Source organism: Stegastes partitus, unplaced genomic scaffold, assembly GCF_000690725.1.
Source record: "Stegastes partitus isolate 25-593 unplaced genomic scaffold, Stegastes_partitus-1.0.2 Scaffold10, whole genome shotgun sequence".
Taxonomy (NCBI): Eukaryota; Metazoa; Chordata; class Actinopteri; family Pomacentridae; genus Stegastes; species Stegastes partitus.
Genome location: NW_007577741.1, coordinates 1960526 through 1986441, shown reverse-complemented (window position 1 = coordinate 1986441; position 25916 = coordinate 1960526). Strand labels below are relative to the sequence as shown.

At 40.5% G+C, this 25916-nt stretch overlaps 1 protein-coding gene across 2 annotated transcripts; it reads right to left on the bottom strand.

The window, feature by feature from the left end:
* Positions 1 to 682: 682 nt before the first annotated feature.
* On the bottom strand, positions 683 to 21672 carry matn4 (matrilin 4). 2 transcript variants are annotated; one of them, XM_008286285.1, is made up of 16 exons: positions 21562 to 21672; positions 19060 to 19235; positions 18657 to 18815; positions 17612 to 17843; positions 14618 to 14740; positions 14259 to 14381; positions 12877 to 12999; positions 11139 to 11261; positions 10598 to 10720; positions 9571 to 9693; positions 8343 to 8440; positions 6786 to 6917; positions 6395 to 6578; positions 6147 to 6299; positions 4620 to 4724; positions 683 to 2234 (listed from the first exon to the last, which is right to left on the bottom strand). In XM_008286285.1, exons 1-16 carry the CDS (start codon positions 21641 to 21643, stop codon positions 2176 to 2178), a joined length of 2118 nt encoding a protein of 705 aa, XP_008284507.1. In that variant the 5' UTR covers positions 21644 to 21672; the 3' UTR covers positions 683 to 2175. The 2 variants fall into 2 exon arrangements, with proteins under 2 accessions (XP_008284507.1, XP_008284514.1); XM_008286292.1 differs by lacking the exon at positions 11139 to 11261.
* Positions 21673 to 25916: the final 4244 nt, after the last annotated feature.

Here is a 25916-nt window from a genome sequence, read left to right as displayed (position 1 = left end):
GTGTTGCAACATGCTACATAAAACTTGATCGAATTATTCATTTCACTGTATTGAATACCCAAAACTTGCACTGCTACTGGTGGTTGTTTGAAGTTTTCTAGTCCTGCAATGTTATTTCCACCACTCACGCTCACCATCTTCCCTATACAGCATCTCTGTGTCGGTTTAATAGACAGTAATGACAGTTTATAATGATAAAATGTAGAACCTTGAGAGAATGCAAGCTTCATTCAAAGTAACTGTCGCATTGCTGTTGTGACGCTTGATATGTGTTATTCTAAAATGTATTTACTTTATACTCGAAAAACACAGCAAGGACAGAAGAACAGTAAAAATATGAAGTGGTAAGGTTAACCCTGTTCAGGACTTTTGGGGTCTTTTGGACCCCAGACCATTTGGTCTAGGTGGCAGATATTGTTTTTTTTATTTTTGAAGATTTGAAATATATATATAAAACAGAGGGACTTTTGTTGTGCATTTGGAGCCAAAAATACATCAACTTATTAGAAAATGTATTTAACATACTATAAAAGTCTATAATGAACACCAACAAATAATTTGCACATATTCTTTCTTGGGGTCCAGTGGATCCCAAGGAAGACCTTCTGCGTCTGGCAACATGAAAGTCCTGGAGGGAGTTAAAAATGAAAACACTTCACAAACACAAGACAAAAGTCAGAGGTGAAAAGTTCACTCCTTTAATGCCTTCTGTGCTCTAATACAGAGATTCATTAAAAAAATACAAAACATGTAAAGTTATTAGAAAATATACAAAAACGTACAGGCATCGAAAATATAAAGGGGTATAAATTTGTGGTGGTCTTTTTTATATATATTTTTATAAAACTACAAGAAATGAGGCATCCTACACTATCATAGCTGAGGCAGTCGTATTCATTTACAAACAGGAAAGTTTCCAAGGCTGGTGATCACAGCTGAGCTGGATTTTTATCTATGAATGTAAAAAAAAAGTAATTTTAATTGAGTATTCTTGTTGCTCCCGTTGACAAGCACTGACAGCAAGAGACGTGACTCATACTGTATGTAAACTAATACACAGACATGTTAAGGGCACCCTGTGGTCGAATCTAGAAAGTGCAGAGCGAAGCTGCTGTATGAAAGAAAGGCCATATTTATTCAAAACACTGTGTTCTACTTCCTATTATATCTTCCTATCTTCCTCTATCAACAACAGACCACAGCTTTAGAAAATAGTGATGCTTGAAACTTTTTAAATTCCCTTTTTAAAATAAATCCTAACCCATTTCCAAGCCAGAGATTAAAAGCTGGTGTCTGCAGGCAAGCAAGTAATGATGTTTTTGTAAAACTACGCAAAACCAGTTTAATATTGGGAGTGGTAATAACTCTTCATTTTTATAACTCTTGTCCTTCCACCTCTCACTTTCTTATTTTCTATTCTACTGTTGATAAAAAAAGAAGATCAATCTGCTATAAATACATCATATTTAACAAACCATACAAAACAGATCAAGTATAAATAGAGCACTAAAGGAAACAGACGAACGGTGCGCGACTATGAATGAACACTGTGAAAGATGAAAACTGCTAACTGTATTTTCACTGAATAATGTTTAGTGCTTGTATATAATATCTACATTGATTACATCTAGTTTACAAACATAGCCAACAGTCTTCTTTGTGCACTGATGAAGTGCTTTAACTCACACCGAGGGGACAAATGTTATATAAAATCTTGAATGTATCCAGAACATACTGGCACATGTGTGCTGTAATTATGCACCAATTATCATTCAAAACCCTGAAAACATGTCCTGGGGAATCTTTTCATGTCCATCTGTTTAATGACACATTTGTTCAGTCATAGCTGAGGAACTGTATGTGGTAATGTTGATGTTTTTTTCTTCTTCTTCTTCTTTTTTTAAAGTGTACATAATAATGTAATTTACAAATGTGGCAAATTAGATTCTATATCACAAACTTTCTGATCGTTCTTACACTCCTATGAGCATGAAGAGCAACAGAGCTACTGAAGGCTACAAAGGTTTTGTGAGGAGACACTTTTTTTGGTTTTGTCCCTTGATGGAAAGGGTGTCTGAGTTCCCCCTTCAATGATTTTGTCAGGATGTGCCCTCTGCTTCCTCATTCTGCTGGTCCTCCTCTGTGCCGTCCTGGTTGCTCACCGTGATGACCAGATCACTTCTTGGAAAGAAGCTGGTTCTCCAGCTGCTCCAGCCGAGCGGTCATCCCAGACAGTGGACAGCGCATTAAGGAATAATAATGCCTCGAGGTATCTGCTGTAATTCTGCTCATGAATACATGCATTAACGTTCCCCCTTTAGGCAGTGCACAGGAAAGAGATGACAAGAAATGAGAGCTTGGGCACAGAGGGATGGGAAATTACAAGTAGCAATGGTTCTGGATGCAAGCTGAGTGCACAGACTGGATATAAGATGGAGTGAAAAAGTAAACCAAGTTTCTTAAACATATGTTTTTTCTAATGGCCAGCAGGGGGCGAGTTTTTGCTTGCAAGAAAAAGTCAGATTGTATAGAAGAGGCCCAATTCCAAACTCAGTGCTTCAGAATGGTAGCTCATAAACCACTGGGGCCACATCCATCTTCTACACACAGTCTACGCTTTCAGGGATTTCTAACCTGTAAGTTGAAGCTCCCACAAAGATCACGATCATGGAATTTTAGTTTAACTGTCATCCAGATACTTAAGATTAATGATTTAGTTGTCTATCTTTGTTTATTTTATGTTTTTAATAGTTTCATGATGGTGGCACAAGTGCCTTTGAACGCCACCTTTTTACTGAATTTATAGGCTGTGTATAAAGACAGATTAACCCTCCTTTTCATCACCCATAGGGCACCTGAAGAGCAGTTTTGAAGCTCAGGTTGTCTTCATTTTTCATTTTTGAGCTATTTTTCAGGCCTCTGCTTGAAAATGACATACCCATAATAAAAACAGTTTATCTCTGCACCACAAGGTCTATTTGGATAATTCTTGTGTCATAATAAAAGGAAAACTTGTAAGATTTGCTCAGATGTGTAAATATCAGTGTATATGTTACTGGTTAAAAGTAAATGAAGATGGCACACAGCAAAAATGAAAAATTTTCAGGTTCACTTAAAATAAAAAGAAAAAAAAAAGCACTTTCAGGATAATTATCTCTTTGGAATGATCACTCAACCAGACCGCTGCCTGTGTTGATGCTGATCAGACTGCTGTGAAGCTCATGTGGTGACGTAAGGCAGTATCTCCGTAATGATTGGTCGGTTTGAGTGATTGACACCGCCTTCGAATCGCTAGAGCCAATAGAATATAGCGATAGCCTCCAAAATGAGATTGACAGCACTTTTAGCCAATCAGAATCAGCAGAACGCCATCTTGAAGACGAGCCTCTTGCTGAGTGTTCACTCCTTAGCGCCCTTCGGCTAACGAAGCCTCCAAAAGACGCCCGGAATGATTTCAGTGTAACACAGGAAGTGGTGCTAACTGATTCTGGTGTGGATTTACCGATAAAGTAAACATTTCACGGCAAAACAGCTAAGGTAAAAGAAATTTTACAACTACAGTTTGATGAAGCGGTTTCGGTTTTGCTGTTCTTTGGGTTATTTCTTGCTGATGCTTTGATCTCAGAGAGCTTTGTGGACTGTCTGCGTTCGTTTGAGAGGTTGTTTGGGCATTTTGCATAAAGTACCAAAGCGCTGGAGCCAGAAATGTGGCAAGTGGGTTGACTGGGTGGCGCTATATCGATTTCCATTTGTGGTAATTCATTTATTTGGTGTTTGAGTTGTGCTTGGGGCATGTAGAAATGGCTTATATATTCGTATAGCGCAGGTTCTGCTGTTCAATTTGGTGTGCAACATCAGTATATTCTTTCATGACGAGTGCATTGTTTCACACTATTTCTTTGTGTAAAGGGGTTAAAATGGAGTTCTATGAGGATGGACTCCCTTTGGAGCCTCAAGTGGACGTTTGAGGAACTGCAGTTTCTGGCAGTTCTGCACTGTTTTCATCTTTCAGCCCCACAAGTTGTCGTTTGTGCAAGTCCCCCAAGTCACTGGCCTGTCCTTTAGCAGTCAGCTGAAAACCAAAATGTGCCTACAGTTGTACTGTAGTGTTTGGTTTTCCAACTCAATTCATGATGTTAATGCCAGTAGATCGAATGCAGTATCAATGCAATGTTAGAAATGTGATTAACAGCTGGTGGCGTAAATCAAAGAAGGAGAAGGGGGTGTAAATAGAAGAAAACAATGAGGAAACAACTAGTTTAATTTCTTTTAGTTTCACACAGCTTTTTAATCGAGGCGACTGAAAACTATTTTATTGATTGTGCTAAAAGATTGCAGTTCAGCTCAAATAACTGCTCATGTGATTCTGTAACAACTGTAACAGGCCTAATTCGAGATGATAAAACTGAAAAGAAAAATGTCATGTTCTCGTTTTCCTTAGTCTTTATGTGCAACAAAATCTCTTCTATGCCTGAGAAAGTGATGAGGGAACACAAGCATTCACTTTTTCTTTTACGTGGTCACAATCCAGAAAGACTGAGTCCCCTGGTCTCGTCCACCAGGACAGCCCTGGTCCTTACCTGAAGTTAAAGAACACTGTGTTCTTATATAAAGGATATGTTTCTGTGTGAGCTGCTCCAGGCTGCTCATGGTGGCCTGCTGGAACTCCACCAGACTCTCACAGGCACACGGATCCTTCACTTCAATCTCCCCTTGACTCTCCTCTGCAGAGGGGGAAAGACATGTAAAGAAAAGTTCCTTTATTAGTCTATATTCTTACTTTTTTTTGGCTCAGAATGGACCTTTGATTTGTGACTACATACAGCAGTAAGCATTATCAGTCCATGTACAGTAACGGTCTGTTATCTAATCTGACAAAAATCTGTTCATCTTCCTGTTGTTTCTGATCATTTGATAAGCAGAAAAGAAAACATTTTGTTTTGTTTTTATTCTATTTTGTGAGACTTTCATTTCAATGTGTTTCCACATAGACCTCCACAAAGGTTAAAACTGTAAACTGCTGCCCTTTATAATCTGGTTTATGGTTTATATGGGGTTAGATCTTTGACAGTGTATTTTGTGCTTGCATTACATTGAAGTGCATTTTCTACAAATGTCAGTAGATGGCGCCAAAGGACATCACTACAGTGACCTGACCATCATGTCAGCCGCTTTTGAATTTACTTTTTGAGGAATAAAATCTTTTGTAACTATTATTATAATAATTTTTTTTTGAGTTCTTATGACACTAAAATAGATTTGAATAAAAACTAGATGAACAAATCTTAGGCTGTGGCCATGGGCCTGAGGAGTCTGACGCATTGACATCAGATCTGTACCATGTCCCACAACAAAACTACACACTAGTTTTTTTTTATTGCAAATTCTTGAATGCATTTAAAATAACCAATATCCTTAGCTCTCATAGGCATTGTCTGTAGATGAATAAAACAGATGCTTCTACATGTAGTGGCAAAGAGATTTTAAATTGAGTATTTGAGAAACAGAGAACAGATTTTCTATTTAAAAAACTAGAGTCACCTGGTAAAACATTTGTAAATAAGGGGACAATCAACTTTACATGCGATGGATGACGTATTTTATAAAAACTTAAGTGTCTTAGTAAAACGTTTGGTCTCTACGTCCAACCAGAACAGCTCTAATGCTCCTTGGCGCTGACTCTCCAGTTCCCTGGAACTTCATCGATAGGATTCTTCCAGAAGATATTTCCTCATCTGTGTTTTCCAAAACCTCCCAAAGGTATCAGTGGGTTATATTATATTATGGTGACTTCAACCGCCTTCGCATAAGATTCACATCGTGTTCATACTCATCAAACCATTCAGGGAGTCAAGCCCTGCCAGCTAGAACTTTTACTTTCGCCATTTTGACACAAAATCAGCCTCAACAAGGCCTGCTCAGCATTTCTATACAAGCCACAGGACATGATTGGGTGTTCTGTGGACCATACAGTGCACCTTTGTAGAAGCACTCACTGTTTTTCTTTAATTTGTCACCTTTACTGTGGTCTGCAGTCAAATGACTTCCAGTCTTGTGAAAGTGAAACGTTGAATAGGCTCCCATGAGTTGGTAATAAGCAGCCACACATAAATAAGAACTGACATGTCGTGTTTTCAGTGTTGTACCTGGGCAGACGTTGAGTTTGAGGTTCTCAGCGATGGTGCTGATGGCGGTGAAGTCAGTGGTGTAATAGAAATGTTTCTCCACAGGCTCAGATGCAATCTCACGAAGCTCGTCTTCCACAGCTTTCCCGACACCCACAGCGTACATGGTGATGCCTGCACACACAAACACGCACAGAGACACTCACTCCTCCATCGTCTGGATCAAGAAATGAAGCTTTGGATGTCATTGGGGTTGAGTGGAGTCTTACCTGCTTCTTTGGCCTTCTTGGCGTACTCGGTGATGTCGTCCTGGGAGCGTCCGTCTGTGAAAACCAGCCCGATTCGTGGGATGTTGCGGCTGGAAGGACGAGCGCCTTCTGCCTCTGAGAAGCTGTTCTCCAGCATGTGCTTGAGGGCCAGACCTGTCATCGTACCTTTCTCCATGTAGTCAACCTACACATGGGCAGCAGCAATGTTTTAAATCATAAATCACCACGTTAGAGCTCAGCATGGGCTGTGGAGTCTGTGTATGAAATAGTATCTTATATATTCTATAATTTATTGTCTTGTCTTTTTTAGTGTCTTCACTTTTAAGTGCATCGAAAGCTTGAGATTCTTCTGCTGTTTATTGCCTTGCGTGGAAACAAAGAACACCGTTACCTTCATGACGGCGGCTTTGATCTCATCCGCGGTGTGGTACATGTTCAGAGGGAACTCTGTCCTGACCCGACTCGAGTACTGAACCAGACCAACTCTGGTACCGTGAGCAGACACGTCCAGAGAGTCCACGACCTGAAGCACAGAAGGAGGTGAGCGATGTCCGTCTGACACACTTAAAGCTGCATCTATCTAAAGCGACACCATCAAAACTAAGAACACATTTGAATCACGTGTTTTGTTGAACTGTACAGGATGTATGTTTAATAGTGAACTACTTTTATGAACAGATTGTGTTGCTAACAGACGCCCGCTGCTCCGTGTTCTGCTTTCAGATGAGCTGTTATTTGGTTGTTGAGCTGTGATATGCAACCTGCTGTTTGCAAACTCTACTCTAGACTCTTCTGGCCATCCGTTTTAACAACATGCAGCCTCATCAATGACTTCTTATTCATTTCAAGCTTCTTTTAGTTAGTTTGGATCCAAGGAGACGCTCAGTAAATGTTAAATATATAACACTGGGTTACAAAAAACTACTTTTTTGAAGGTGATTTTTAAAAAAAACTGATTTAGGACATTTTTGCAACGCTGAATCCAAAATAGCATCTGCTTTTCTGTATCAGATAAGGTTTTTATGCCAACAAACAATTTTGCCACTAAATCGATTACATTTTTTGACATTAGCGATTGATTTATTTTAGTATTTCTCATATGAAATTGGATTTTAGAGGAAAAATTTCCTTTTGTAATCCTTTTCATAAGTTAAATGATCCACAAGTTGATGAGCGTAAACATTTGTAAAGGTAAATACAAGTAAATTGCATGTTTCATCAGCATTGCTCAATATTCAGGGCTTGAACTTGGGCTTCTTGGAGCTCCTGGAATGATCAGCAGCAGGTTTATCTCTCCTCAGAGTCCAGTAGTAATCAGCCATCATGACTGCATCCCAGCATCCCTGATCCCTGGTCTCCATCTCTTTCTGATAAAATCACGTGACTCTAATGTGTTGTTCATAAACCAGGGGGTAAACTTTTTGTCTAAATTTAATTCACCTGCAAATATTTATAGTATCAACTTGTAAAGGTTTCAGAGTTTGTTCATTTCAGGAAATAGAAAAAGAATTTTGTCGGATACAAATCATAGATGCCCACACATGTACACAAAAATGTAAAAACAAATCAAAATTTTGACCTCATTGAGCAAAACCAATCTAACATTTAGACCAAAATCAAAATGGGTGTAGACCAGTGTAATTAGACCAAACTAAAACTAACTACGTTTGAAGTTGTGTACAGATACTCTGTTCTTCCTGCTGCCAAAAATAACTGATAAATTAAGGAAGACTTTTGTATTAACACTTTTCTGCTGATTGAAACAACACCACTGATTTTCAAACCAACTAGAATTTGGTCGGATGAGAGCATATCAGCCAGCTAACCGACCGGTCAGTCTGGAGTTTACAGCCCTGATAGGTTATTCTTGAACAAATTTAAATCTGATATCATTAGTTTTAGTTTTTTTTAAGTGGATATCACACACGTGCAGGAAACCGTGCCGTACCTGGTTCACAAACTTCTTGACAAGCTCAAAGTTCTGTGGCCTGACACTCTTGGAGCCGTCGATCAGAAGCACCAGGTCAATGTTGGCCGACTTGCAGGCTGAAGGAGAGACGGATACAAGACATCCTGAGAATGAAGGCTGACGACGTACAGAAGGCAGTGAATGCTTTCAGAAAGTCTTGCCTGATAACGTCACATGCTTGGATACTGTGACTTCCTGATTTGACTTGACTTCATCCACTATGGATGTTAATACCAACATGCTTGTACCTCTTTAGTATCGATTATCCATTTATTTGAAAACCAGGTTCACATATTTAGTATCAGCAGGTCGATCAGTTTAACCCACGTATTCAGAGAAATGAACCCGAGCTCGATGTTTCGCGGTTTGGTTGTCTGGTTGCTATTAGAGTCGTCATAGCATCTGTCTGCAGCAGTGCTCTTAAAGAATAAATCTTGAAAAGGATGATTAATGAGACTTTCTCTTCTGCCCCAAAACTCTGTATGGGAGAGTGTGTGACGGTTACTGGCAGGCTCTCTAGATTTATCTCATTCTCCCCCGAGGAAAAGAAAATTCAGAAGAAGATCTTCATCGCTGGCCTGCCAGTTTCTCCCAGACATAACTGAAGCTGCTTTTAACATCAAGAGGTGGACGGAGGATCTGGTTCATTCTCTCATACATCTTCATTTCATTTCTTGAGACACAACCTCTGCTCTCGTCTTACTCCTACTCTAGTCTCAGCTCTCGGGGGTTTTTCCCTTCAGCGGTGCACACCTGATCACAACCTGTCGAGGTGTCACTGAAATGACTTCTGGACAGAGACACAACACATTTCTGAGGTTTTGGCTGAATATATACCAGAGCAGAAAGTTTTTCACAACACCTGGGTTTATATCAGATTGTTTTCTGTATTTATCTTTTTTAGGATGATCTATCAATAACGGGATGATGCTGACTTCCTGCTGCAGCCTACATCACCTGTATCCTGCACCTTCGACGTTTCTGTTGGGTCCCACAGGATCCACAGGTTCTGAACCCTCCTGCAGTGGTGAGTGTCATCAAACTGAGCTCACGGATGAAGTTGTGCTTTTCAGTCATTTAGAAAGGTCAGAGGTAGAACTGTCTTGTGCTTTCCTCACTGACGAGTTCGTAGCTCAACAACTGCTCAGACAGGTTCAGCGATTTTGTATTTTCACAGACGAGCCGGCATGTCAGAGAGTCGACTTACTGCCGCAGCTCTTGCCGTCCTCCTGCAGCAGTTGTCCCTCAGGACAGATGCAGTAATAGGATCCTGGAGTGCTCACACACTGGTGCTCACAGCCGTGCTCCACTGTGTTGCACAGGTCCATGTCTGCAAACACACAATCAATAGACACAGTTAACGCTTATACAGGCAGAGGTGGAAGGCAACTAGGAGGAATCACTGAACAACCGTACTTGTGCCTTTTATGACACTTTCTACTTCCACTTGACTATATCTCACTTTTACTTCACTACATTTATCTGGCACCTGTCGTTACTTGTTATTTCACACATCAGGATTTTGGCAAATAAAGCATCAAACTAACCGACTCAGCAGTTTATGCAGGTACACTGAGTACTCAGTTCATCACCAGCCAACTGACTGCTATCACTTACAGCCCGTGTGACAACATTGCTCACTATTTTCTACGAAGTAAAATCAGATGATTAACGGAGGACATAATCAACAGATTCATCCATGAAGAAAGTAATCAGGAGTTGCAGCTCCTCCTTAGACAACTACAACAACATGTCATTTATAATACCATAGAGAGTCACAGAGGAGGTTTTTACTAATTGAGTTTAATAATCTAAGTACAGTTTTGTGATAGTACTGCCATATAGTACTAATTGTGACAAAACATGTGTATGAAACAGTGACTAGAAGGAGGTGAATGCTGTTTTACTTTAGTAGTTCCTGTCAGAAAAGCTAAATAAAACCGACCATGATTCAAAGTTGAAAATCAATTTTTTAAAAAAGGGAAAACTTTAAAAGTGGTGAATGTTTTTATAGGCACTCTATGGCTACTGGATGCAAACATAGACGTGTAGACGGTCCTGTTTGAGCTTGGTGACAAGACTTTCAAAACTTTTTTTCAGCGTTGGTTATAGAAAACATTCAGTGAAGAAAGATTGTGTTCTCGCTGTGAGGGATACAATAAAGAAAACACAAGATGAGAAGAAGAAGAAGAAGAAGTTTGTTCTAAAAAATGCTCCTAGTTGAAGTCACTGACTCGTGCAGGTCTTCTTATCCTTGTTGAGTTTGAATCCTTTGTTGCAGTCGCAAGTGAAGACGCCCGGCGCGCTGATGCAGATCTGTTCACAGTCATGCTTTCCCTCAGCACACAGGTCAATGGCTGAGCAACACAAACACACACACACACCAAGTTAGTTCTCTTGTGTAATTAAAGCAGAACATTGTATGCGGTTGTTTCTTTGTGTGTTTGTGGTTCTAAAAGCGCAGGTGAAGCCAGAGGATCATTTAGTCATTGTTTAAGAAAGCACAGGAAGCACTATTCCACTAACACTTGGTTACAGGCAGCAGTTGGAGGTGTATTTTGTTCGTTAATTTTCAGAATATAAAAAGAGATGTCATATATTGAGTTTTGGTCACATGATATATTATTATAGATTTCATGTTCTTACTTAAGAGGCGGACATGAAGGAGAAACAATGAGCTGCACTCCTTTGTCGAACAGATGCTCCTTTCGCTGTGTGTTTGTTGGTGTGTGTGTGTGTGCACCGGTGTGTATTCGTGCGAGTAGCCTGACTAACGTGTGCAGGTCTTCTTGTCTTCATTGAGTGTGTATCCTTCGTTGCAGTCGCAGGTGAAGACGCCCGGCGCGCTGACACAGATTTGCTCACAGTCATGTTTCCCCTCAGCGCACAGGTCAATGGCTAAACAACACACACACACACACACATTGAGTTAAAGTGTGTGCGCGCGTGTATTTTTAATTTTATTTTTTCTGAAAACACTTATAATCTGAACCAAGGAGTATTTTAGGTTGCGACAAGACATGAGAGGATAAAATATGTGGTTTAAATGCCAAACAGCATTTCCTGGAAATGGTGGAAAATATCCATTGACCCAAAACTATGAGACGGTTTATTAAAAGGAATCTGTGACATTATCATTCCTAATCCAGAATAATATTCACTCTGACTCTCTGTCTGTCTGACATCCTAATATATTCACATGTAAGTTACTAATCAGGTGCTTTTAACAGCTGCCAAAGTGTCATAAAAAACAACTTTACACAAAGCTGCTGTGGTATTTGGATCAACAGACATCACAATTACACGGTGTATTACTCCTGCTTTGAAGAGTCGAATGGCTTCAAGGCAACAGCCAGTCTTTGATTCCCCAAAGGTTGTAAATTGTCTTAATTTCACAGTTTTGTGTCGACAGGAGCCTGCACTGCAGATGTTGCTGCGTGGCGGCGTCAGAGACATCTCTGCATGCGTGAATATGTGCAAACATGTTGGTTGCTTTGTCATCGCTTGCATTCCCATGCGTTCAACATGCTTCTTGGTGAATATGCATCGGGCGTGTGTGCAGCTATAAAAATGTTCTCGTTGCTACATAAACATTTTCTTCCCCATAATTATAAAGACCTTTGATACTAGAGGACTTGAAAGCAGAGTAAATATCCGTTCTTGTATCCTAGGGTTGTACAGATTCCTACAAAAAACATGATCAGAATCTGGTGTGTATGATTTTTAACAAACGATGCCGGCGCTAAACCACAGCAACAAAATGCTCATGCTTTCTGCCTCATTAATCTGCTTCGTTTTCCTTGTTTTCTCTGGAAAGTTTCCATATTATAAGACCTTCAAGCTGCCCTGGTGCAAGAAAATAATACATTTAGATGAAAGAACACTACGATATGAAGTGGTCTGGTGTTCCAGGCCTTCTGCTCTACGTCTCTGTTTTTCCATATTGACACAACCATTCTTGCATTCCTGCTTAGGTTCAGTGATAATATGGTGAAAAGAAAGGTTTTAAATGTATTTAAAAGTAAGAGTAATGTCATTGTAATTGCCATTATGATGTCAGATTTACACGCATTGGGTGAGTTGCTTTTTATTTAACAGAAAATGCTGCAGCTTCTACAGATCTCAGCAAAACTTTGTTTATGATTTGCATGAAGAAAAGGACTGCCAGCGTAACATAATACTATAATAGTGGACTCGTTGAGTTTTAACAGACTCGTTCCACCACAGCTACACGATCTCCAGCTTGTGGTGGGAGACAGTATAGACCAGTAGCCACCACAAAAATGCATCATTTAGTAGGTTGGTTTCCCTCCAGTGGCCCTACATAATGTTAAAACTAGCCGGTGGTTCCATATTCCACAGATACATTTGGGAGAAGGTTAAATTATCCAACTACTTATGTGTGTTAGTGACTCAGTTATGCAGGTTGATAACAGTCTGATCCTCACCTCCGTGATGACACCAGTGGACATCATGCTTGTGTTTGTATCTGTCTCATGTTTGTGCTACGTACCCTGGCAGGTTTTGCCGTCGTCCAGCAGCCTGTATCCTTCGTTACAGCGGCAGTGATAGCCATTGAGCACACTCACACACTCATGATCGCAACTGTGGTTCCCAAACGAACAGTAGTCGATCACTGAGGGGAGGAAAGCAGCGAGGCCATAAGCAGCAGAGCGACCAGCAGCAACATGTGTGGGATTGCATTTATGTTCCTTTTGGCTCACAGTCAGTCGTACGTTGGAGATCTCGACTATGTGTCTGTAGCTCCAGTCTTAAACACTGTTTACATTTGATTTTAAATTCAGTGATCCCAAACCAGTCTGACCAAAACTGGATGTTTGTGGCTGACACAGATTAGAGGTTGGAGACAAATCTGATATCAATATGCTGCATTGCATATAGATATATTTTAGTGTTTGTAAAATTATGTCATCATTGTTTATTAATTTTCCAGTCATATATTTCACAAACTGGTGAGAAACTGGTCATGAAGACAACACTTGACTCTTTGTTCTTCTTTAAACATGTGGATCTGTGAGCACTGACTTGCTTTTGGAGCCAACCTCAAGTGGTGTTGTGATGAACTGCAGTGTTTGGCATTTCCAGATTGGCTTCATTTTTCAGCGGCAGAGGTCAGCTGGGTCAGTGCGCCTTGCTGGTTGTTGACACTTGTTTTCAGGTTACTTGTGATCTGACTGCAACAATATGCATTTCAACCCTATTCAGGACTTTCGTGTTTCCATATGTAGAAGGTCTTTCGGGTTTCATCGGACCCCAAGAAAGAATATGTGCAAAATACTTGTTGGTATTCATTATAGACCTTTATTTGATGTTAAATACATTTTCTGATAAGTTGGCGTAGTTTTGGTTCCAAATGCATGACAAATGTCTCTCTTTTAATATTTAAAAAAATCTTCAAAAATAAAAGCAATACCTGTCACCTAAACCAAATGGCCTGGGGTCCAAAAGAACCCAAAAGTCCTGAATAGGGTTAAACCAAACGTAAACAGCGTCTTAGAGAACTTAACAATGAATTTAGTTTATTTTTGTTCAAAGACTGATAGAATATTTCAGCAGCCAAGCTATATTGACTTTAGTGTTTCATGGAGTTTATGTAGTATTTCATCATTTTACATGCAGGGTAACCTTAAAAATAAAACCTCTGCATGTCCAATTAACCCTGTTGTTGTGACAAACTGCAGACGGAGGAACGTAATGCAAACCCACACTCAGCTTCACGAAGCAGCAGATGAATCCATCGCAGCATGAATGAACATGACATGAATTCAAGCCAACTGCACTTCAATCAATATAATGCCAAGAGAAATCAGCGGCTAATGTAAAACATTATATTATCTCAGTCAGCCTCTGTGTGTGTGTGCATGTGACACTAACTTGAGCAGGTCTTCTTGTCGTCGTTCAGTTTGTATCCTTTGTTGCAGTCGCAGGTGAAGGAACCGGGGGAGCTGATGCAGATTTGTTCGCAGTCGTGTTTTCCTTCAGCGCACAGATCTATGGCTAAAGCACACATGCAAGATTTGGAGTTATCAGCAATTGAACAAATGGTATCACATTTTGCAAACATCTTTCATCTGGTTTTCTGTAGTATTTAAGCCCCTTTTTCCTCCACTGAGTGAATGGAACACCAGGTCAGTATTGTCCTCAGCAGCAACAAATTCCATGTGTTTTCCCATGAAAGTGTTTCCATTTTTATGGTCCCTCTTGAGGCTTGACTTTGGTCATTCGTTTGTTACCTGCGCATGTTTTTCCGTCCTCATTCAAAGTGTATCCAGGCAGACAGAGACAGTGGTAGGAGCCTGGGGAGCTCTCACAGATGTGCTCGCAGCCGTGGTCCGACTCCAGACACAGGTCCATTCCTACAGCACAGGTGAGAGCATCCATGGTAACACTTCTGCTATAATATAATACATAAATAATAGTATAACTCAACGCTCATTACCAGTCTCAACAACAGCAAAATAAAAAGTTATATTAGTCATTTAAAATCATATTTCCATTACATTTTTGATCAGGATTTTTTTATTCAACTATTAGAAAATAGCAGGAAAAGAGTCCACTGCTCGTGCTGCAACAAACAATCAGTCTTTTGATTATTTTCTCAGTCAACTGATTAGTTGTTTGGTCTCGATTATTGTTTCCCAGACTGTTGCCCTAAATGAGGTCTTCATACAGCCAACAGCTCAAAATATTTCTTGTCATAGGAGTAAATAAACCAGAAAATATTCAGATTAAAGAAGCTGAAATCAGATAATTTAAACATTTTTAATTGAATGAGTTCTCAAAATAGTTGGCTGTGGTTCAAAGTCAGCCTCTTTTATTCTTTTTGAATCGAGGTAATTTAATTTATGGAGGAAAAAAAACTTGTATATTTAATTGAAAACAGATTTCTACAATGTAATGTCAATTACTTGAAAATATAAAATGTAAGATAATGAGTATTTAACCCCTTCAGGTCAGTGTTTAGTAGAAGTACCTTTGGCTGCGATTACAGTTTTCTTTAGGTCATTGGCTTCCTGGAAAACAAATCTTCTCCTAAGTCTCAGTTCTCTTGCAGACTGCATCAGGTGGTCTGGTAGGATTTCCCTTTCCGTTGCCACATTCATTTCATCCTTTTACTTTTACAAGCCTTTCAGGACCTGCTGCTGGGAAGAATCCTCACATCATGATGCTGCCACCACCGTGCTTCATGGTGGGGATGGTATGTTTGTGATTCACCAGTAACTGGAGCTTCCACATGCAGGTGTCTTTGTACTACAGCTAGTTCAAACACATTTACTGCATTCAAGTGATTTCCATTTCATTAACTGTGAGAGCTCTAAAACCACGAGGTGTTGAATTTGATGAGTCACTTTAAAGGAGGTGAATGCTTCTGCAATCACTTATTTTACACTTTATATTCTAAATAATTCACATTCCTTTGTAGAAATCTGTTTTTAACTTGGCATTAAAGAGTCTTGTTTTGTAAATTCTTTAAATCAACCATGATTCAAGGCTGGAAAGCGTTGGAAAAGAGAAAACTTCCAATTGGAGTGAATACTTTTCAGAGGCTCTGTAATCATAATAATAGCAATAACAACACATTTTATAGTTTTACTTAAGCTTAATGCACCAGCAGCAAAACATCTTGTCAAGATCCGTGTCTCATCGAGGTACAGTGGAGTCATATATTACTATCAGGTGTTAAACTGGGCTGTCTTCATGTTCACCCTCATCACATGTTAGCTACACGTTATATGTCTAATTGATTGCTTAATTGGCCTAATTTGCATTTCTTATACAGTCGTGATTCGACAATCCGACGCTAAACGTAATACATTTTATATCGGATAGCAAGGCTGTCGAATTGTCAAGACAGAGGTCGAGATACAAGGAGGGCTTGATGCTGGAAGGCTCATTTGTGTTTAATATTTATTGTTCATAGTTGTTACAGTAACTAGTGTATTGTTAGAACACTACACATCGCTGGATTTCAGCCCAATTGACCGGTGTGATTGTACACGTTCCGGCCACTTCCACCCTGTTGGAGCGCACCCCCGGGATGGAAGTGGCCGGAACACACAGGCAGTATTTGGCTGCTGATGCCAGTTTAGTTAGCGGTCACACTTCTGTTTCCACCATCCGTGGCAGCGGCGGCGGCGGGGCGAGGGAATGGCAGGCAAGATGCGCTCCATCCATCTGTTACCATCCATGTTTACTTCCATAAACACTGAGCACGCTCGCTGCGTGTGACGTCATCGTGTCCTCTTCTGTGCATGCGGGACACTTTTGGGTCGTATGAAGTTCACAGCAGATCACATACAAGTCGCATTTAACTGGAAATGTGAACGAACTCACAAAAAAATCGGATTTCACAAATAAATCCTCATTGAGCATTAAGTCCTGCAGTGTGAACGTAGTCAATCTGTGGGATTGTTCAGTCAGATAATACGCTGTTGTCCTTATTGGTGACATTAAATGTCATGTTGGAGTCGGAATCCAAGGCTGTCGGTATGTTAAGGCTGTTTTTAATGGTTTCCGTTTGTTTTTCTTAAAAACCTGTTGAATAGCAAGGTTTAGGATTGTTAAGGGTCGGATTATCGAGTCACGACTGTACTTTGTTTTTTCTGGTTTTTCCATCTCCTGCTGATGAAAGCAAGAACTTTTTAAGAGCAGCAGTTCAGCCTAGAATAACAGCAGCATGAGGAAATATCTTGCACTTAAGGGATTTGAGGAGGCTGTTATGAAAGCGTATTAGGTTCTGTGGGGTTAGATGGGCATGGAGATTTTTTTTAAAAATTCAGTCTTCGCATCCAAAGCGTTTTTAATTACATTAAAAATGTAGCGTTGCCTCCAAATGGAACCAAATGCGTGAAATTTCCATTCCAGAGATTTGGTCGCTGCGTTTTACTCGTCTTATGTTAAGGCGACTTCAAATAGACGTAATCCATTCGAGGCATAAAATATGAAGGGCCAGTTTCAGATGGGGATTTTATAGAAACATGATGTCAAATCTATAAAGAATGACTACTCTCATGGGTCCGGTGTTTTATGAGCTTTGTTTTTTCATCTGTGTTTAATGTGGTCTTCGGTAGGTGAGGCTTTTAAGTTTTCAGATTCCAGTAAAATTATTTAATTTTGTGTGGTTTCTTGTATTCTTTACTCACACAAATCTCTAAACCTTCTTTTTTTTGGCAAATACAATAATGAAATTCTAAATATATCCTTTTTACAGACTTCAGCAGTCTTACCACAGAGTTTGTCCTGGAACTGCAGTCCAAACTGGTGAATGAGGTCGAAGGACTCGACGAGGAAGACGTGGTCTTCGAACGGCGGGGAAGCCATGGCCCTCAGTGACGTCATGTCGGCTCTGGCCACTCCCACAGCGTAGATCTCGATGCCTTTCTCTCTGGCCTCGGCTGCCACCTCCGCCACACGGTCCTGGGGACGTCCGTCTGTCACAATCACGGCCACGTTGGGGACCTGGACGGGCAGAAAAACTCCGGATCAGAGCCAAGGTGATGCAGGACAGACGTTTTTAAGGGTTTGATCAAAGACTGGAGAGGAACTGTGAGATGTCTAGGTCATAAAACTACGACAAATCCTATAAAACTGAGCTCTGTGTTTAAACAGATGTTGCTGAGAGATGTCAGAAAAGCTTAAAAATGAGAAATCATGCATAAAAATGAAAAACAGGTTAAACGAGCCCATATTGTTCACATTTACAGGTTACTATATTTCACTTTAGGAGTCTACTAGATTATGTTTTCATGTTAGAAAATAGACTGGTTCCTCTTGCTACACCACCTCTGCTGTCTGAAACGCTCCATTTTAGCTTCTGTGTCTTTAAGGCATGTTTTCCAAGAATCCCCGTCTGCTCTGATTATTCAGCTGACCTGATCTGGTAACCTCCGATCTATGAGCGTAGGCATCGAGATGTAGCTCAAGCAAAGCAGCTCCAGTGTTTATATAATGCCACGTAGCTACTCTTTGCATGAAGACGTGCCCACTTTGCTGCCAGACAGGTGTTTTGCAAATGTGCAACAAAAGCCAGGACTACAAACAAAAGTTTTCAGGCTGGTTGGGAGCAGTGTTTTCTGTGGGAGAAAGTAACTACTTTTGGCAAAGACTTTGGGTTTTGTAAGTTAGCAGAACTTTTACATGCACGGAGAAGCAGCTTTGTAAAATACTGTAGGAAGGGGAAAAGTCAAAATGCATGACATCTGCTCTTTGAGACAATGAATCACAAACATGTTGTTTCAGCGGCTGTGGGACGTGTTGTAAGTCCTGCAGTACCTTTGGCCTGTCTCCCGCCTCGGCTGTAAAAGCTTCAGTCATCACATATTTGATGGCGAGCCCAGTCATGGTTCCCTGAGCAAGAGGGATGATCTGGTTGATGCCCTTCACCATGCTCTCCAGCTTGGCATGGGCCTTCAGAGAGAACTCACTGCGAACCTGAAGTGAAAGGACGATAGAAATGACACTGAGACGGGAGACTCCAGTCCATGACTTGTGTTTACTCCTCACATGCTGCCTTAAGAGTTCTGATTAGAACTGAACATTTTATACGTACGCATATTTTACTCACAAACTCTGAACAAAATACGTACAAGAAAGAGTAAAACAAAAGCACTATGGATGAGAGAAGTGACAAAAATGAGTCATGAGAGACGGCCAAGATGCTGAGCGCCTACAGTACCTGGCTGGAGTACTGAACGACTCCCACTCTGGTGGCATTGAGTCCAATGTCCAGAGTGTTCAGGATGTCAATCATAAACTTCCTCATGGTCTCAAACTCATGCGGCCTCACGCTGCGAGAGCTGTCGATGAGGAAGACCAGATCTACTGGGCCGGACTTACATTTTTGTTCAGGACCTGGAACGTGGTGAAAACAGGGAAAAATATTTTAGACACGAATATGTAAATGATGGCAAAAGAAATGGCAGAGTGGTGGAGGAAAAGTTTCATCTGATCTTATGAGGAGACGACAGATGTGGAAGAAAACTTTAACCCTATCCAGAACTTCATGTTGCCATACGTAGAAGGTGTTTCGGGGTCCACTGGACCCCAAGAAAGAAAATGTGCAAAATATTTGATGGTATTCATTATAGATTTTAATACTATGTTAAATACATTTTCTGATAAGTTGATGTATTTTTTGGTTCCAAATGCATGACAAATGTCATTCTTTTTAAAAATAAAAACCAATACCTGTCACCTAAACCAAATGGCCTGGGGTCCAAAAGACCCCAAAGGTCCTGAATAGGGTTAAAGATCTTTCACAGTTTGATCTTGAATGTTTTGGTAATTAATGCCTTTTTCTAAGTGATATGTCCAAGTACAACACAGTAAAATACACAAATGATCCCCAGCAGTGGTGGAAACCAAGTACATTTACTGAAGTTATGCGACATTTGAGAGGCAAATACTGTACTATATTTATTTAACAGCATTAATCACCATTTAAATTAGGATTATTAATTTTTTTTAAAAGTACAGTAACTAACAAATGAGGATGCGTTAATATAGGATAAACTACCCACCAGCACAAAGTGAATAAAATCAGCTTTACTTTTACCTGCTGTAACATTAAAGTGATGAATGCATGAAAACGATATGCACAATGAGCAATCAATAAAATAAATGCAGATACATTCAGCATGGTGAAATATCTTTATAGACATGATGTGCAGAGTGGTGTGAAAAACAAGTTCATCACGGCTGTAAGAATGTAGATAGGAAAATATCTTTAGCATGTGAAGATACCTTTCTTTCTAGCATTGATAAAATGTTTTAAGTATTGATGCCAAGTTTGGGTTTTGTGTGTTTTTTTTAAATAACTGAAGTAACTGCGCTAAGTTCTCTCTGCTTCTAGCCATGGTTGTGCTGCGTCATAGAGGCACAGGACTTTATAACTCAGTGAAAAATGAGCCCACAGTGAGAAAAATGTGACAGGAGAAATAAACTGCTTAGAGTTCAGAGCACTAAATAGTTGCAGTAACTGTAGTAGAAAAGTGTATTTCTGGACGCCATGATTTGGAAATGATACGACAGCTGCACATGTGAATAAAGTGTATACAATAAAAGATAAGCTGCCTCTGTGGATTGTTGAACGACTTTGTCACCAGGGTTTTTTTAGTTCAACACCTCTCAAACAAGGCAGCAGCAGAGGCCTTCTTCACACACGAGTATAACTTTACCACCTGAACTTGCTGCTCCACAGCTGCAGCTGCCACCGGGCACCTGTTTTTGTCTTTAAATTTGTCAGACGCGCTCCCATGTTGTAACATCATCTTGGTTGAAAAACACTGAGGTATGAGGTGAGCCTGTGCTTGTGGCGCAGCTTTATGGCTTTCAGAGGAACTGTTTGATTAATGCGCATCCAGAATTTCTTCACAAAGGCTGAACTTAAGCCGGTCGTCTCAGCAGCAGAGACTCAGTGTCAGTATGAGCTGGAGCTGCTGTGGAATCCATCTCATGAGCAATGCCTGGTTTTTAACATCTTATAAACATGTCATTGTCTCACCATGTAAATCAAGTCAGCTGCAGGTATAATGTGAACTACATCCAAAAGTATAGGTCTTATATGTTCCGTGCCTTTTAGGTGAAGTCAACTGACTCGCATGATTGTGAGTCATGTTTAGCAACCTGTGGTGACACCATTCACCACTTAACCCTGTCCAGGACTTTCATGTTGCCATACATAGAAGGTCTTTCGGAGTCCATTAGACCCCCAAGGAGGAATATGTCAAAAATATTTTCATTACAGACTTTTGTACTATGTTAATCTTCTAAATCTTCAAATCTTCAAAAATGAAAAAACAATACCTGTCACCTAAACTAAATGGTCCAAAAATGGTCCAAAAGTCCTGAATAGCGTTAAAGACAGGAGGGTCACCTTCAGGGGAAGTTTATATTTACATTATATTTCTCGTTCTTAACCATTATGACATTTAGGAATACAAATATGTACCCAGCTTCCATATGAAAAAAAGGAATAAAGTTCATTTCTGTGATCAGTCAGGGTGCAACACTCTGTTCTCACAACCTTAATCACTAATATGGCACGCTCAGTTTCATGACATTCCTTCAAAGAAAGCACACATCCCTTATTTGGGACTTTTAGGATCAAAGTAATGAAAAACTCTGTCTTTCTTTTTTTTTTTTTCCTGTAATTTTCTCACAGTATCTGCAGACTGACCTGCTTTTGGCCTGGCGTTGGTGAGAACAGCCAGGCTGAGCAGAATGAAGCCACACAGCGCTCTGAGCTGTCTCATCTTCATCCTGATGATACCGATCTAGCAGGCGGGTCTGGAACTGGATCAAACTGTGAAGACAAGAGGTGGTGAGTGAGTCGGACAGAAAACAGAAAGCAAGACACAGATTTGTACCCACTTCATGACATGTTTGCTGTTATTTAGTGAAAAGAATTCAAGACCTCCAGGTGAAAAAGGAGACGCACACCAGGTGGAAAGGTGATATTTTATTAACCTTCTGAACTCCAGCAGTAACTGGTAACTGCTCTTGTCGCGGTTTTTACTGACTGTGGCCTCATTTTTTACTGCAACATAAAGTCCTGGACCTCTATGGAAACAGAACAACCACGGAGAGACAACTTGGAAAATGTCTGTTGTTGTGGGCTAGTCAATAAATCACTAAACTTTGACCCAAAAAACACAACCACACAATAGTTAAACACAACCAAGTAGCTAAACCACGATTTTTACCTACGATTTGTTTGTTGTTGTTGTTTTTGCATAAACCTAATCATATCTGACCAGTATTAGTGTCAGATTAGAGGATAGTTTTGGGAGGTACTTAAAATGCTTTGTCATTTAATTTGGACTTAATTAACTACATAAAAGATAAACATTGCCACTGTGTCTAACATGCAGAAGTGTGTTAAACATGCATTCTTTCCAACAGCCAGCAGGGGGCGATGCCTCTGGTTGCAAAAAGATGTGTGATCATATAGAAGTCTATGAGAAACTGCTCCCACTTCTTACTTGATTTAGTATCTCAGTAAACATTTTCCTTGTGAGTTTATGGTCTCAATGCTTAGTTTTGAGTCTTCTTCAATACATCCTGGTGCTCATTTACTTAAATTTGTGCCCATTTAGAGGATAATGGACGATAAAGCGGGGTATGTTTTAGGGCATTGGTCCCCAACCTCTTTTGCACTGCGGACCGGTTTTACGCAAGAAAATTTTCTACAGACCAGTCATTGCACACATAACAAAAAATAGTATTTTTTTCTATTAAAAAGTTTCACAAACGAATAAAATTACTTGCTAAATATGTGTTTATTTTTCCTTCTGTCTCAGCATTGAGTCTCTCCCACTTTCCAAAGAAGCTCTCCAGATATATTTGGTTTTTCAGACTGACGGCTTTGTTTAGAAAAATCAAAGTGCGGGACACAGGCACAGACAGAAGTGACGGGAAGAAGACGGTCTAGTACTTTTTCAAAATAAAACACCCTGTAGACTGCGCTGGAAATAAAAATCAAACAAGAAAACTTTTTTCTTTCTTTCTGTGCAGCCTGGTACCAAATGACCCAAGGCCCGGTACCAGTCCACAGCCCAGTGGTTGGGGACCGCTGTTTTTAGGGTGGACCAAGTCACAACTATACAGGTGTGCGTACTGTCCTCAAGTTCTCCGTCACATCCAAAAAAACAAATTCCAAACTTTCCGTCCACAAACCAATAAGTGGCGCCACATTTGCATTTATCTTTTATATATTGTCTATGGAGGGACTGAAGTTTAAACTTTTAGCAGTTAATTCTTGAAGGGTTTAACCAATGTGACTTTCCTCAGTGTTGCCATGCATATAAAAAGAAAATGCTCATGGCCTGTACGAGACAAGGAGAACATATTTTAAAACCCTGGCAGCACTGGTTCCATGTTTTCCACTCTGAGCATTGCATAACAGCAGAAATCTGTTGCCATCCGCTGTGAGGCGCTCAATCTAATCACCTGAGTGATTAGAGAGTATAGGAACACCAGAAAATTCCTGCTCTCTGTGTTTGTGTGTGTGTAAAGTGCCAATAATGTCCATGGCAGGCGTGTGTTGCAGTGGCACATTCCAGTCCTGCCCCGTCGTAAAACACTCGACTGCAAACACCTGGAGAAGGTGCGCGGTAATTCCTGCTAATAGAAGGCTGTGGGTAAACACACACAGAGTCCCTAATCTGCCTGTATGTCTGTCAGGATCCCTGTAGGCTGTCAGCTCCACCAGCAGCACACAGATAATGATAATGTCTGAGGAGTGTTTATGTTCAGGGCACTCGGTCAATTCAAACTGACAGCATGAAAGCCCCTGGAGGTCCGCTGAGATCAGTCCTTCAGGGTTTATCAGGGCCTGACCGGCAGCCAGAGCCTGTGGTCCTCACCGACTCAGGTCTGAGTCATGAGTCAACAGATGTAGCAGAGCACAAAGGCTCTTTTCTCTGTTTGTGTCTCTGTTTGTCTCGTTGCCTTTCCTCGTGGCTCTCGCTCTCCCTCTGCTTGCCCACTTTCTCTCTTCTCCTGCCGTCTCATCCACATGTTTTCAGGAGCATCCCAACACCGACTGGAAGGTCAGCCCAACATTTGGAGCACATTATTCATGCTTTCATGCTTTCAACAGTCAGCTGTGTGGTTACAACCGTACATCATGGCCGCGATCCAGACAAAAACAAAAGGTAGCTGTTCGTGTTTTGGCCTCATCATTTTGGAACGTCACCTTTTTACATCAAATGAGCCAAAAAACAGCTAACACTTTTCCCACGTGGTATAATGTCATAAGTGTGGCGTTACTTCCATTTGTTTTCTTGCCCTGTTTGTTTGCCAGTGAGCTGGATATCCCAAAAACTACTTCACAAAAAAAAAAAAAAGATGCTGGGCCAAAGCACAACTAATTCGATTGTAGGCAGATTCACACAGATTTACATTTTCAGACTATTGCAAAACCCTAAACCTTAATCACATGTACACTTTACAGTGCCCAATATGGAGTTCTGTTCAAAACAGGAGCCAGACAACAGGATGACAATTTTCAAAGAATTATTTTAAGACCTGAAAACGACTCCACACATTCTCACATGGCAGCAGATGCCAGTGGTAGTCGGTGTGATGTCTAAGGACGTCTGAGGGGACTAGAAAAAGAGGAAAGGAGGTAACCATGTTGTAAAAGCAATGAAGGGTCAGAAGATCTACGTTTTTAAGGTTTTAATCTGAGGAAACAGAAAAGCTGGGTAAACTGAAAGATGTAAAAGGTATATCCCTTGGGGCAAGTGTACAATCTAAAGGCCAGGACGAACACTCTTCCACATGTTGGCATCACAATTTCCACACATGCACACTGCAAATCAAATCTAGGTGGTAAGAATTCGACCAGGTACACACGGCAAAGCTCCATTTAAGGGCATTAACATGTGATTAACTGCAACTATCGGGGACTTATTTTATTTTTGAAACCTGACAACCTAGAAAACAGTAAATCTGGTTTCTGAATTTTGGAAGTGCAATAAAAAAAAAAAATCACTAAAATGTGTCCTAACAGAGACACTTTTTAACGTAAGTTTTGGTCGAACTCCAAGTCGAGACCAACCTGAAACCTAAGGCTGTTTCTTCATGAAGTGTGTGTGTGTGTCGGACAAAGACTCCTCAGTATGACTTTCTGTACCTAAACGGCAGCAACCAGCCCCCTCACCTCCCCTTTTCCTGTCTCCCTCACCGTCCGCTCACCGAACAACAATCCACTACGATCCCACTGCTGCTGCTGCTGAGCATGTGCACCACAGACACACAAACGCACACATGACTGCAGCCCCTCAGCGTGGGTCACAGACCGACATATGTTCTATAATTATCCACAAAGAGAATCATTCAGCTGCCATATTTTCTTGTTAAACATTTCATTGACTGGATGGTGGTGAAGGCCGCTGCTTGTGGTGGCTGCGAGCCGGTTAACAGTGTGTGTCTTACTTAGCTGTTAAATATAGAGATGGAGATCCCATTTCCCCCAATTAACACTTTAAACAAATTAAAAGCTGTGTCTGCTCTTTCATCACCTTTGGGAATTGGGTTTATTTGCACACAAAAGTCTGAACTGTGATTTATTATTTATTCACACAATTGTACATTATTGTGCAACTACAGCCTGATAGAGTTACCTAAAGGGCCTTATTATTATTTATTGTCTAAAATTAAAGGAAAAATTGCCTTAAATATAAAAGCTCAAGGCTTCCCTGGAGCAGTACCACATACTGGAGTGTTAACCATGCATGCAGTTTACAGACCTCCTTGTTAAGAAGCGGTCTAAGAGCAGAAGCCATTGTTGATGTTGGCATGAATGTGAGATTACCACCACAGATGAAACACTGGCTGCTTCTTAAAAGCTCTTGTTAAGTCCAAGCAGTAAAAGGAAACCTTTGGATTTCTTCCAGTCTAATTGTTGTTGTAGCAGAGATTCAGGAGAGTAAAAGGTCAAACTAAAAATCTACTTTTGCTCACTCCGACTACTTTACAGTGTCGATCAGTAGCATCTCTACAGGTGGTGGCGTTACTAGTTTTACT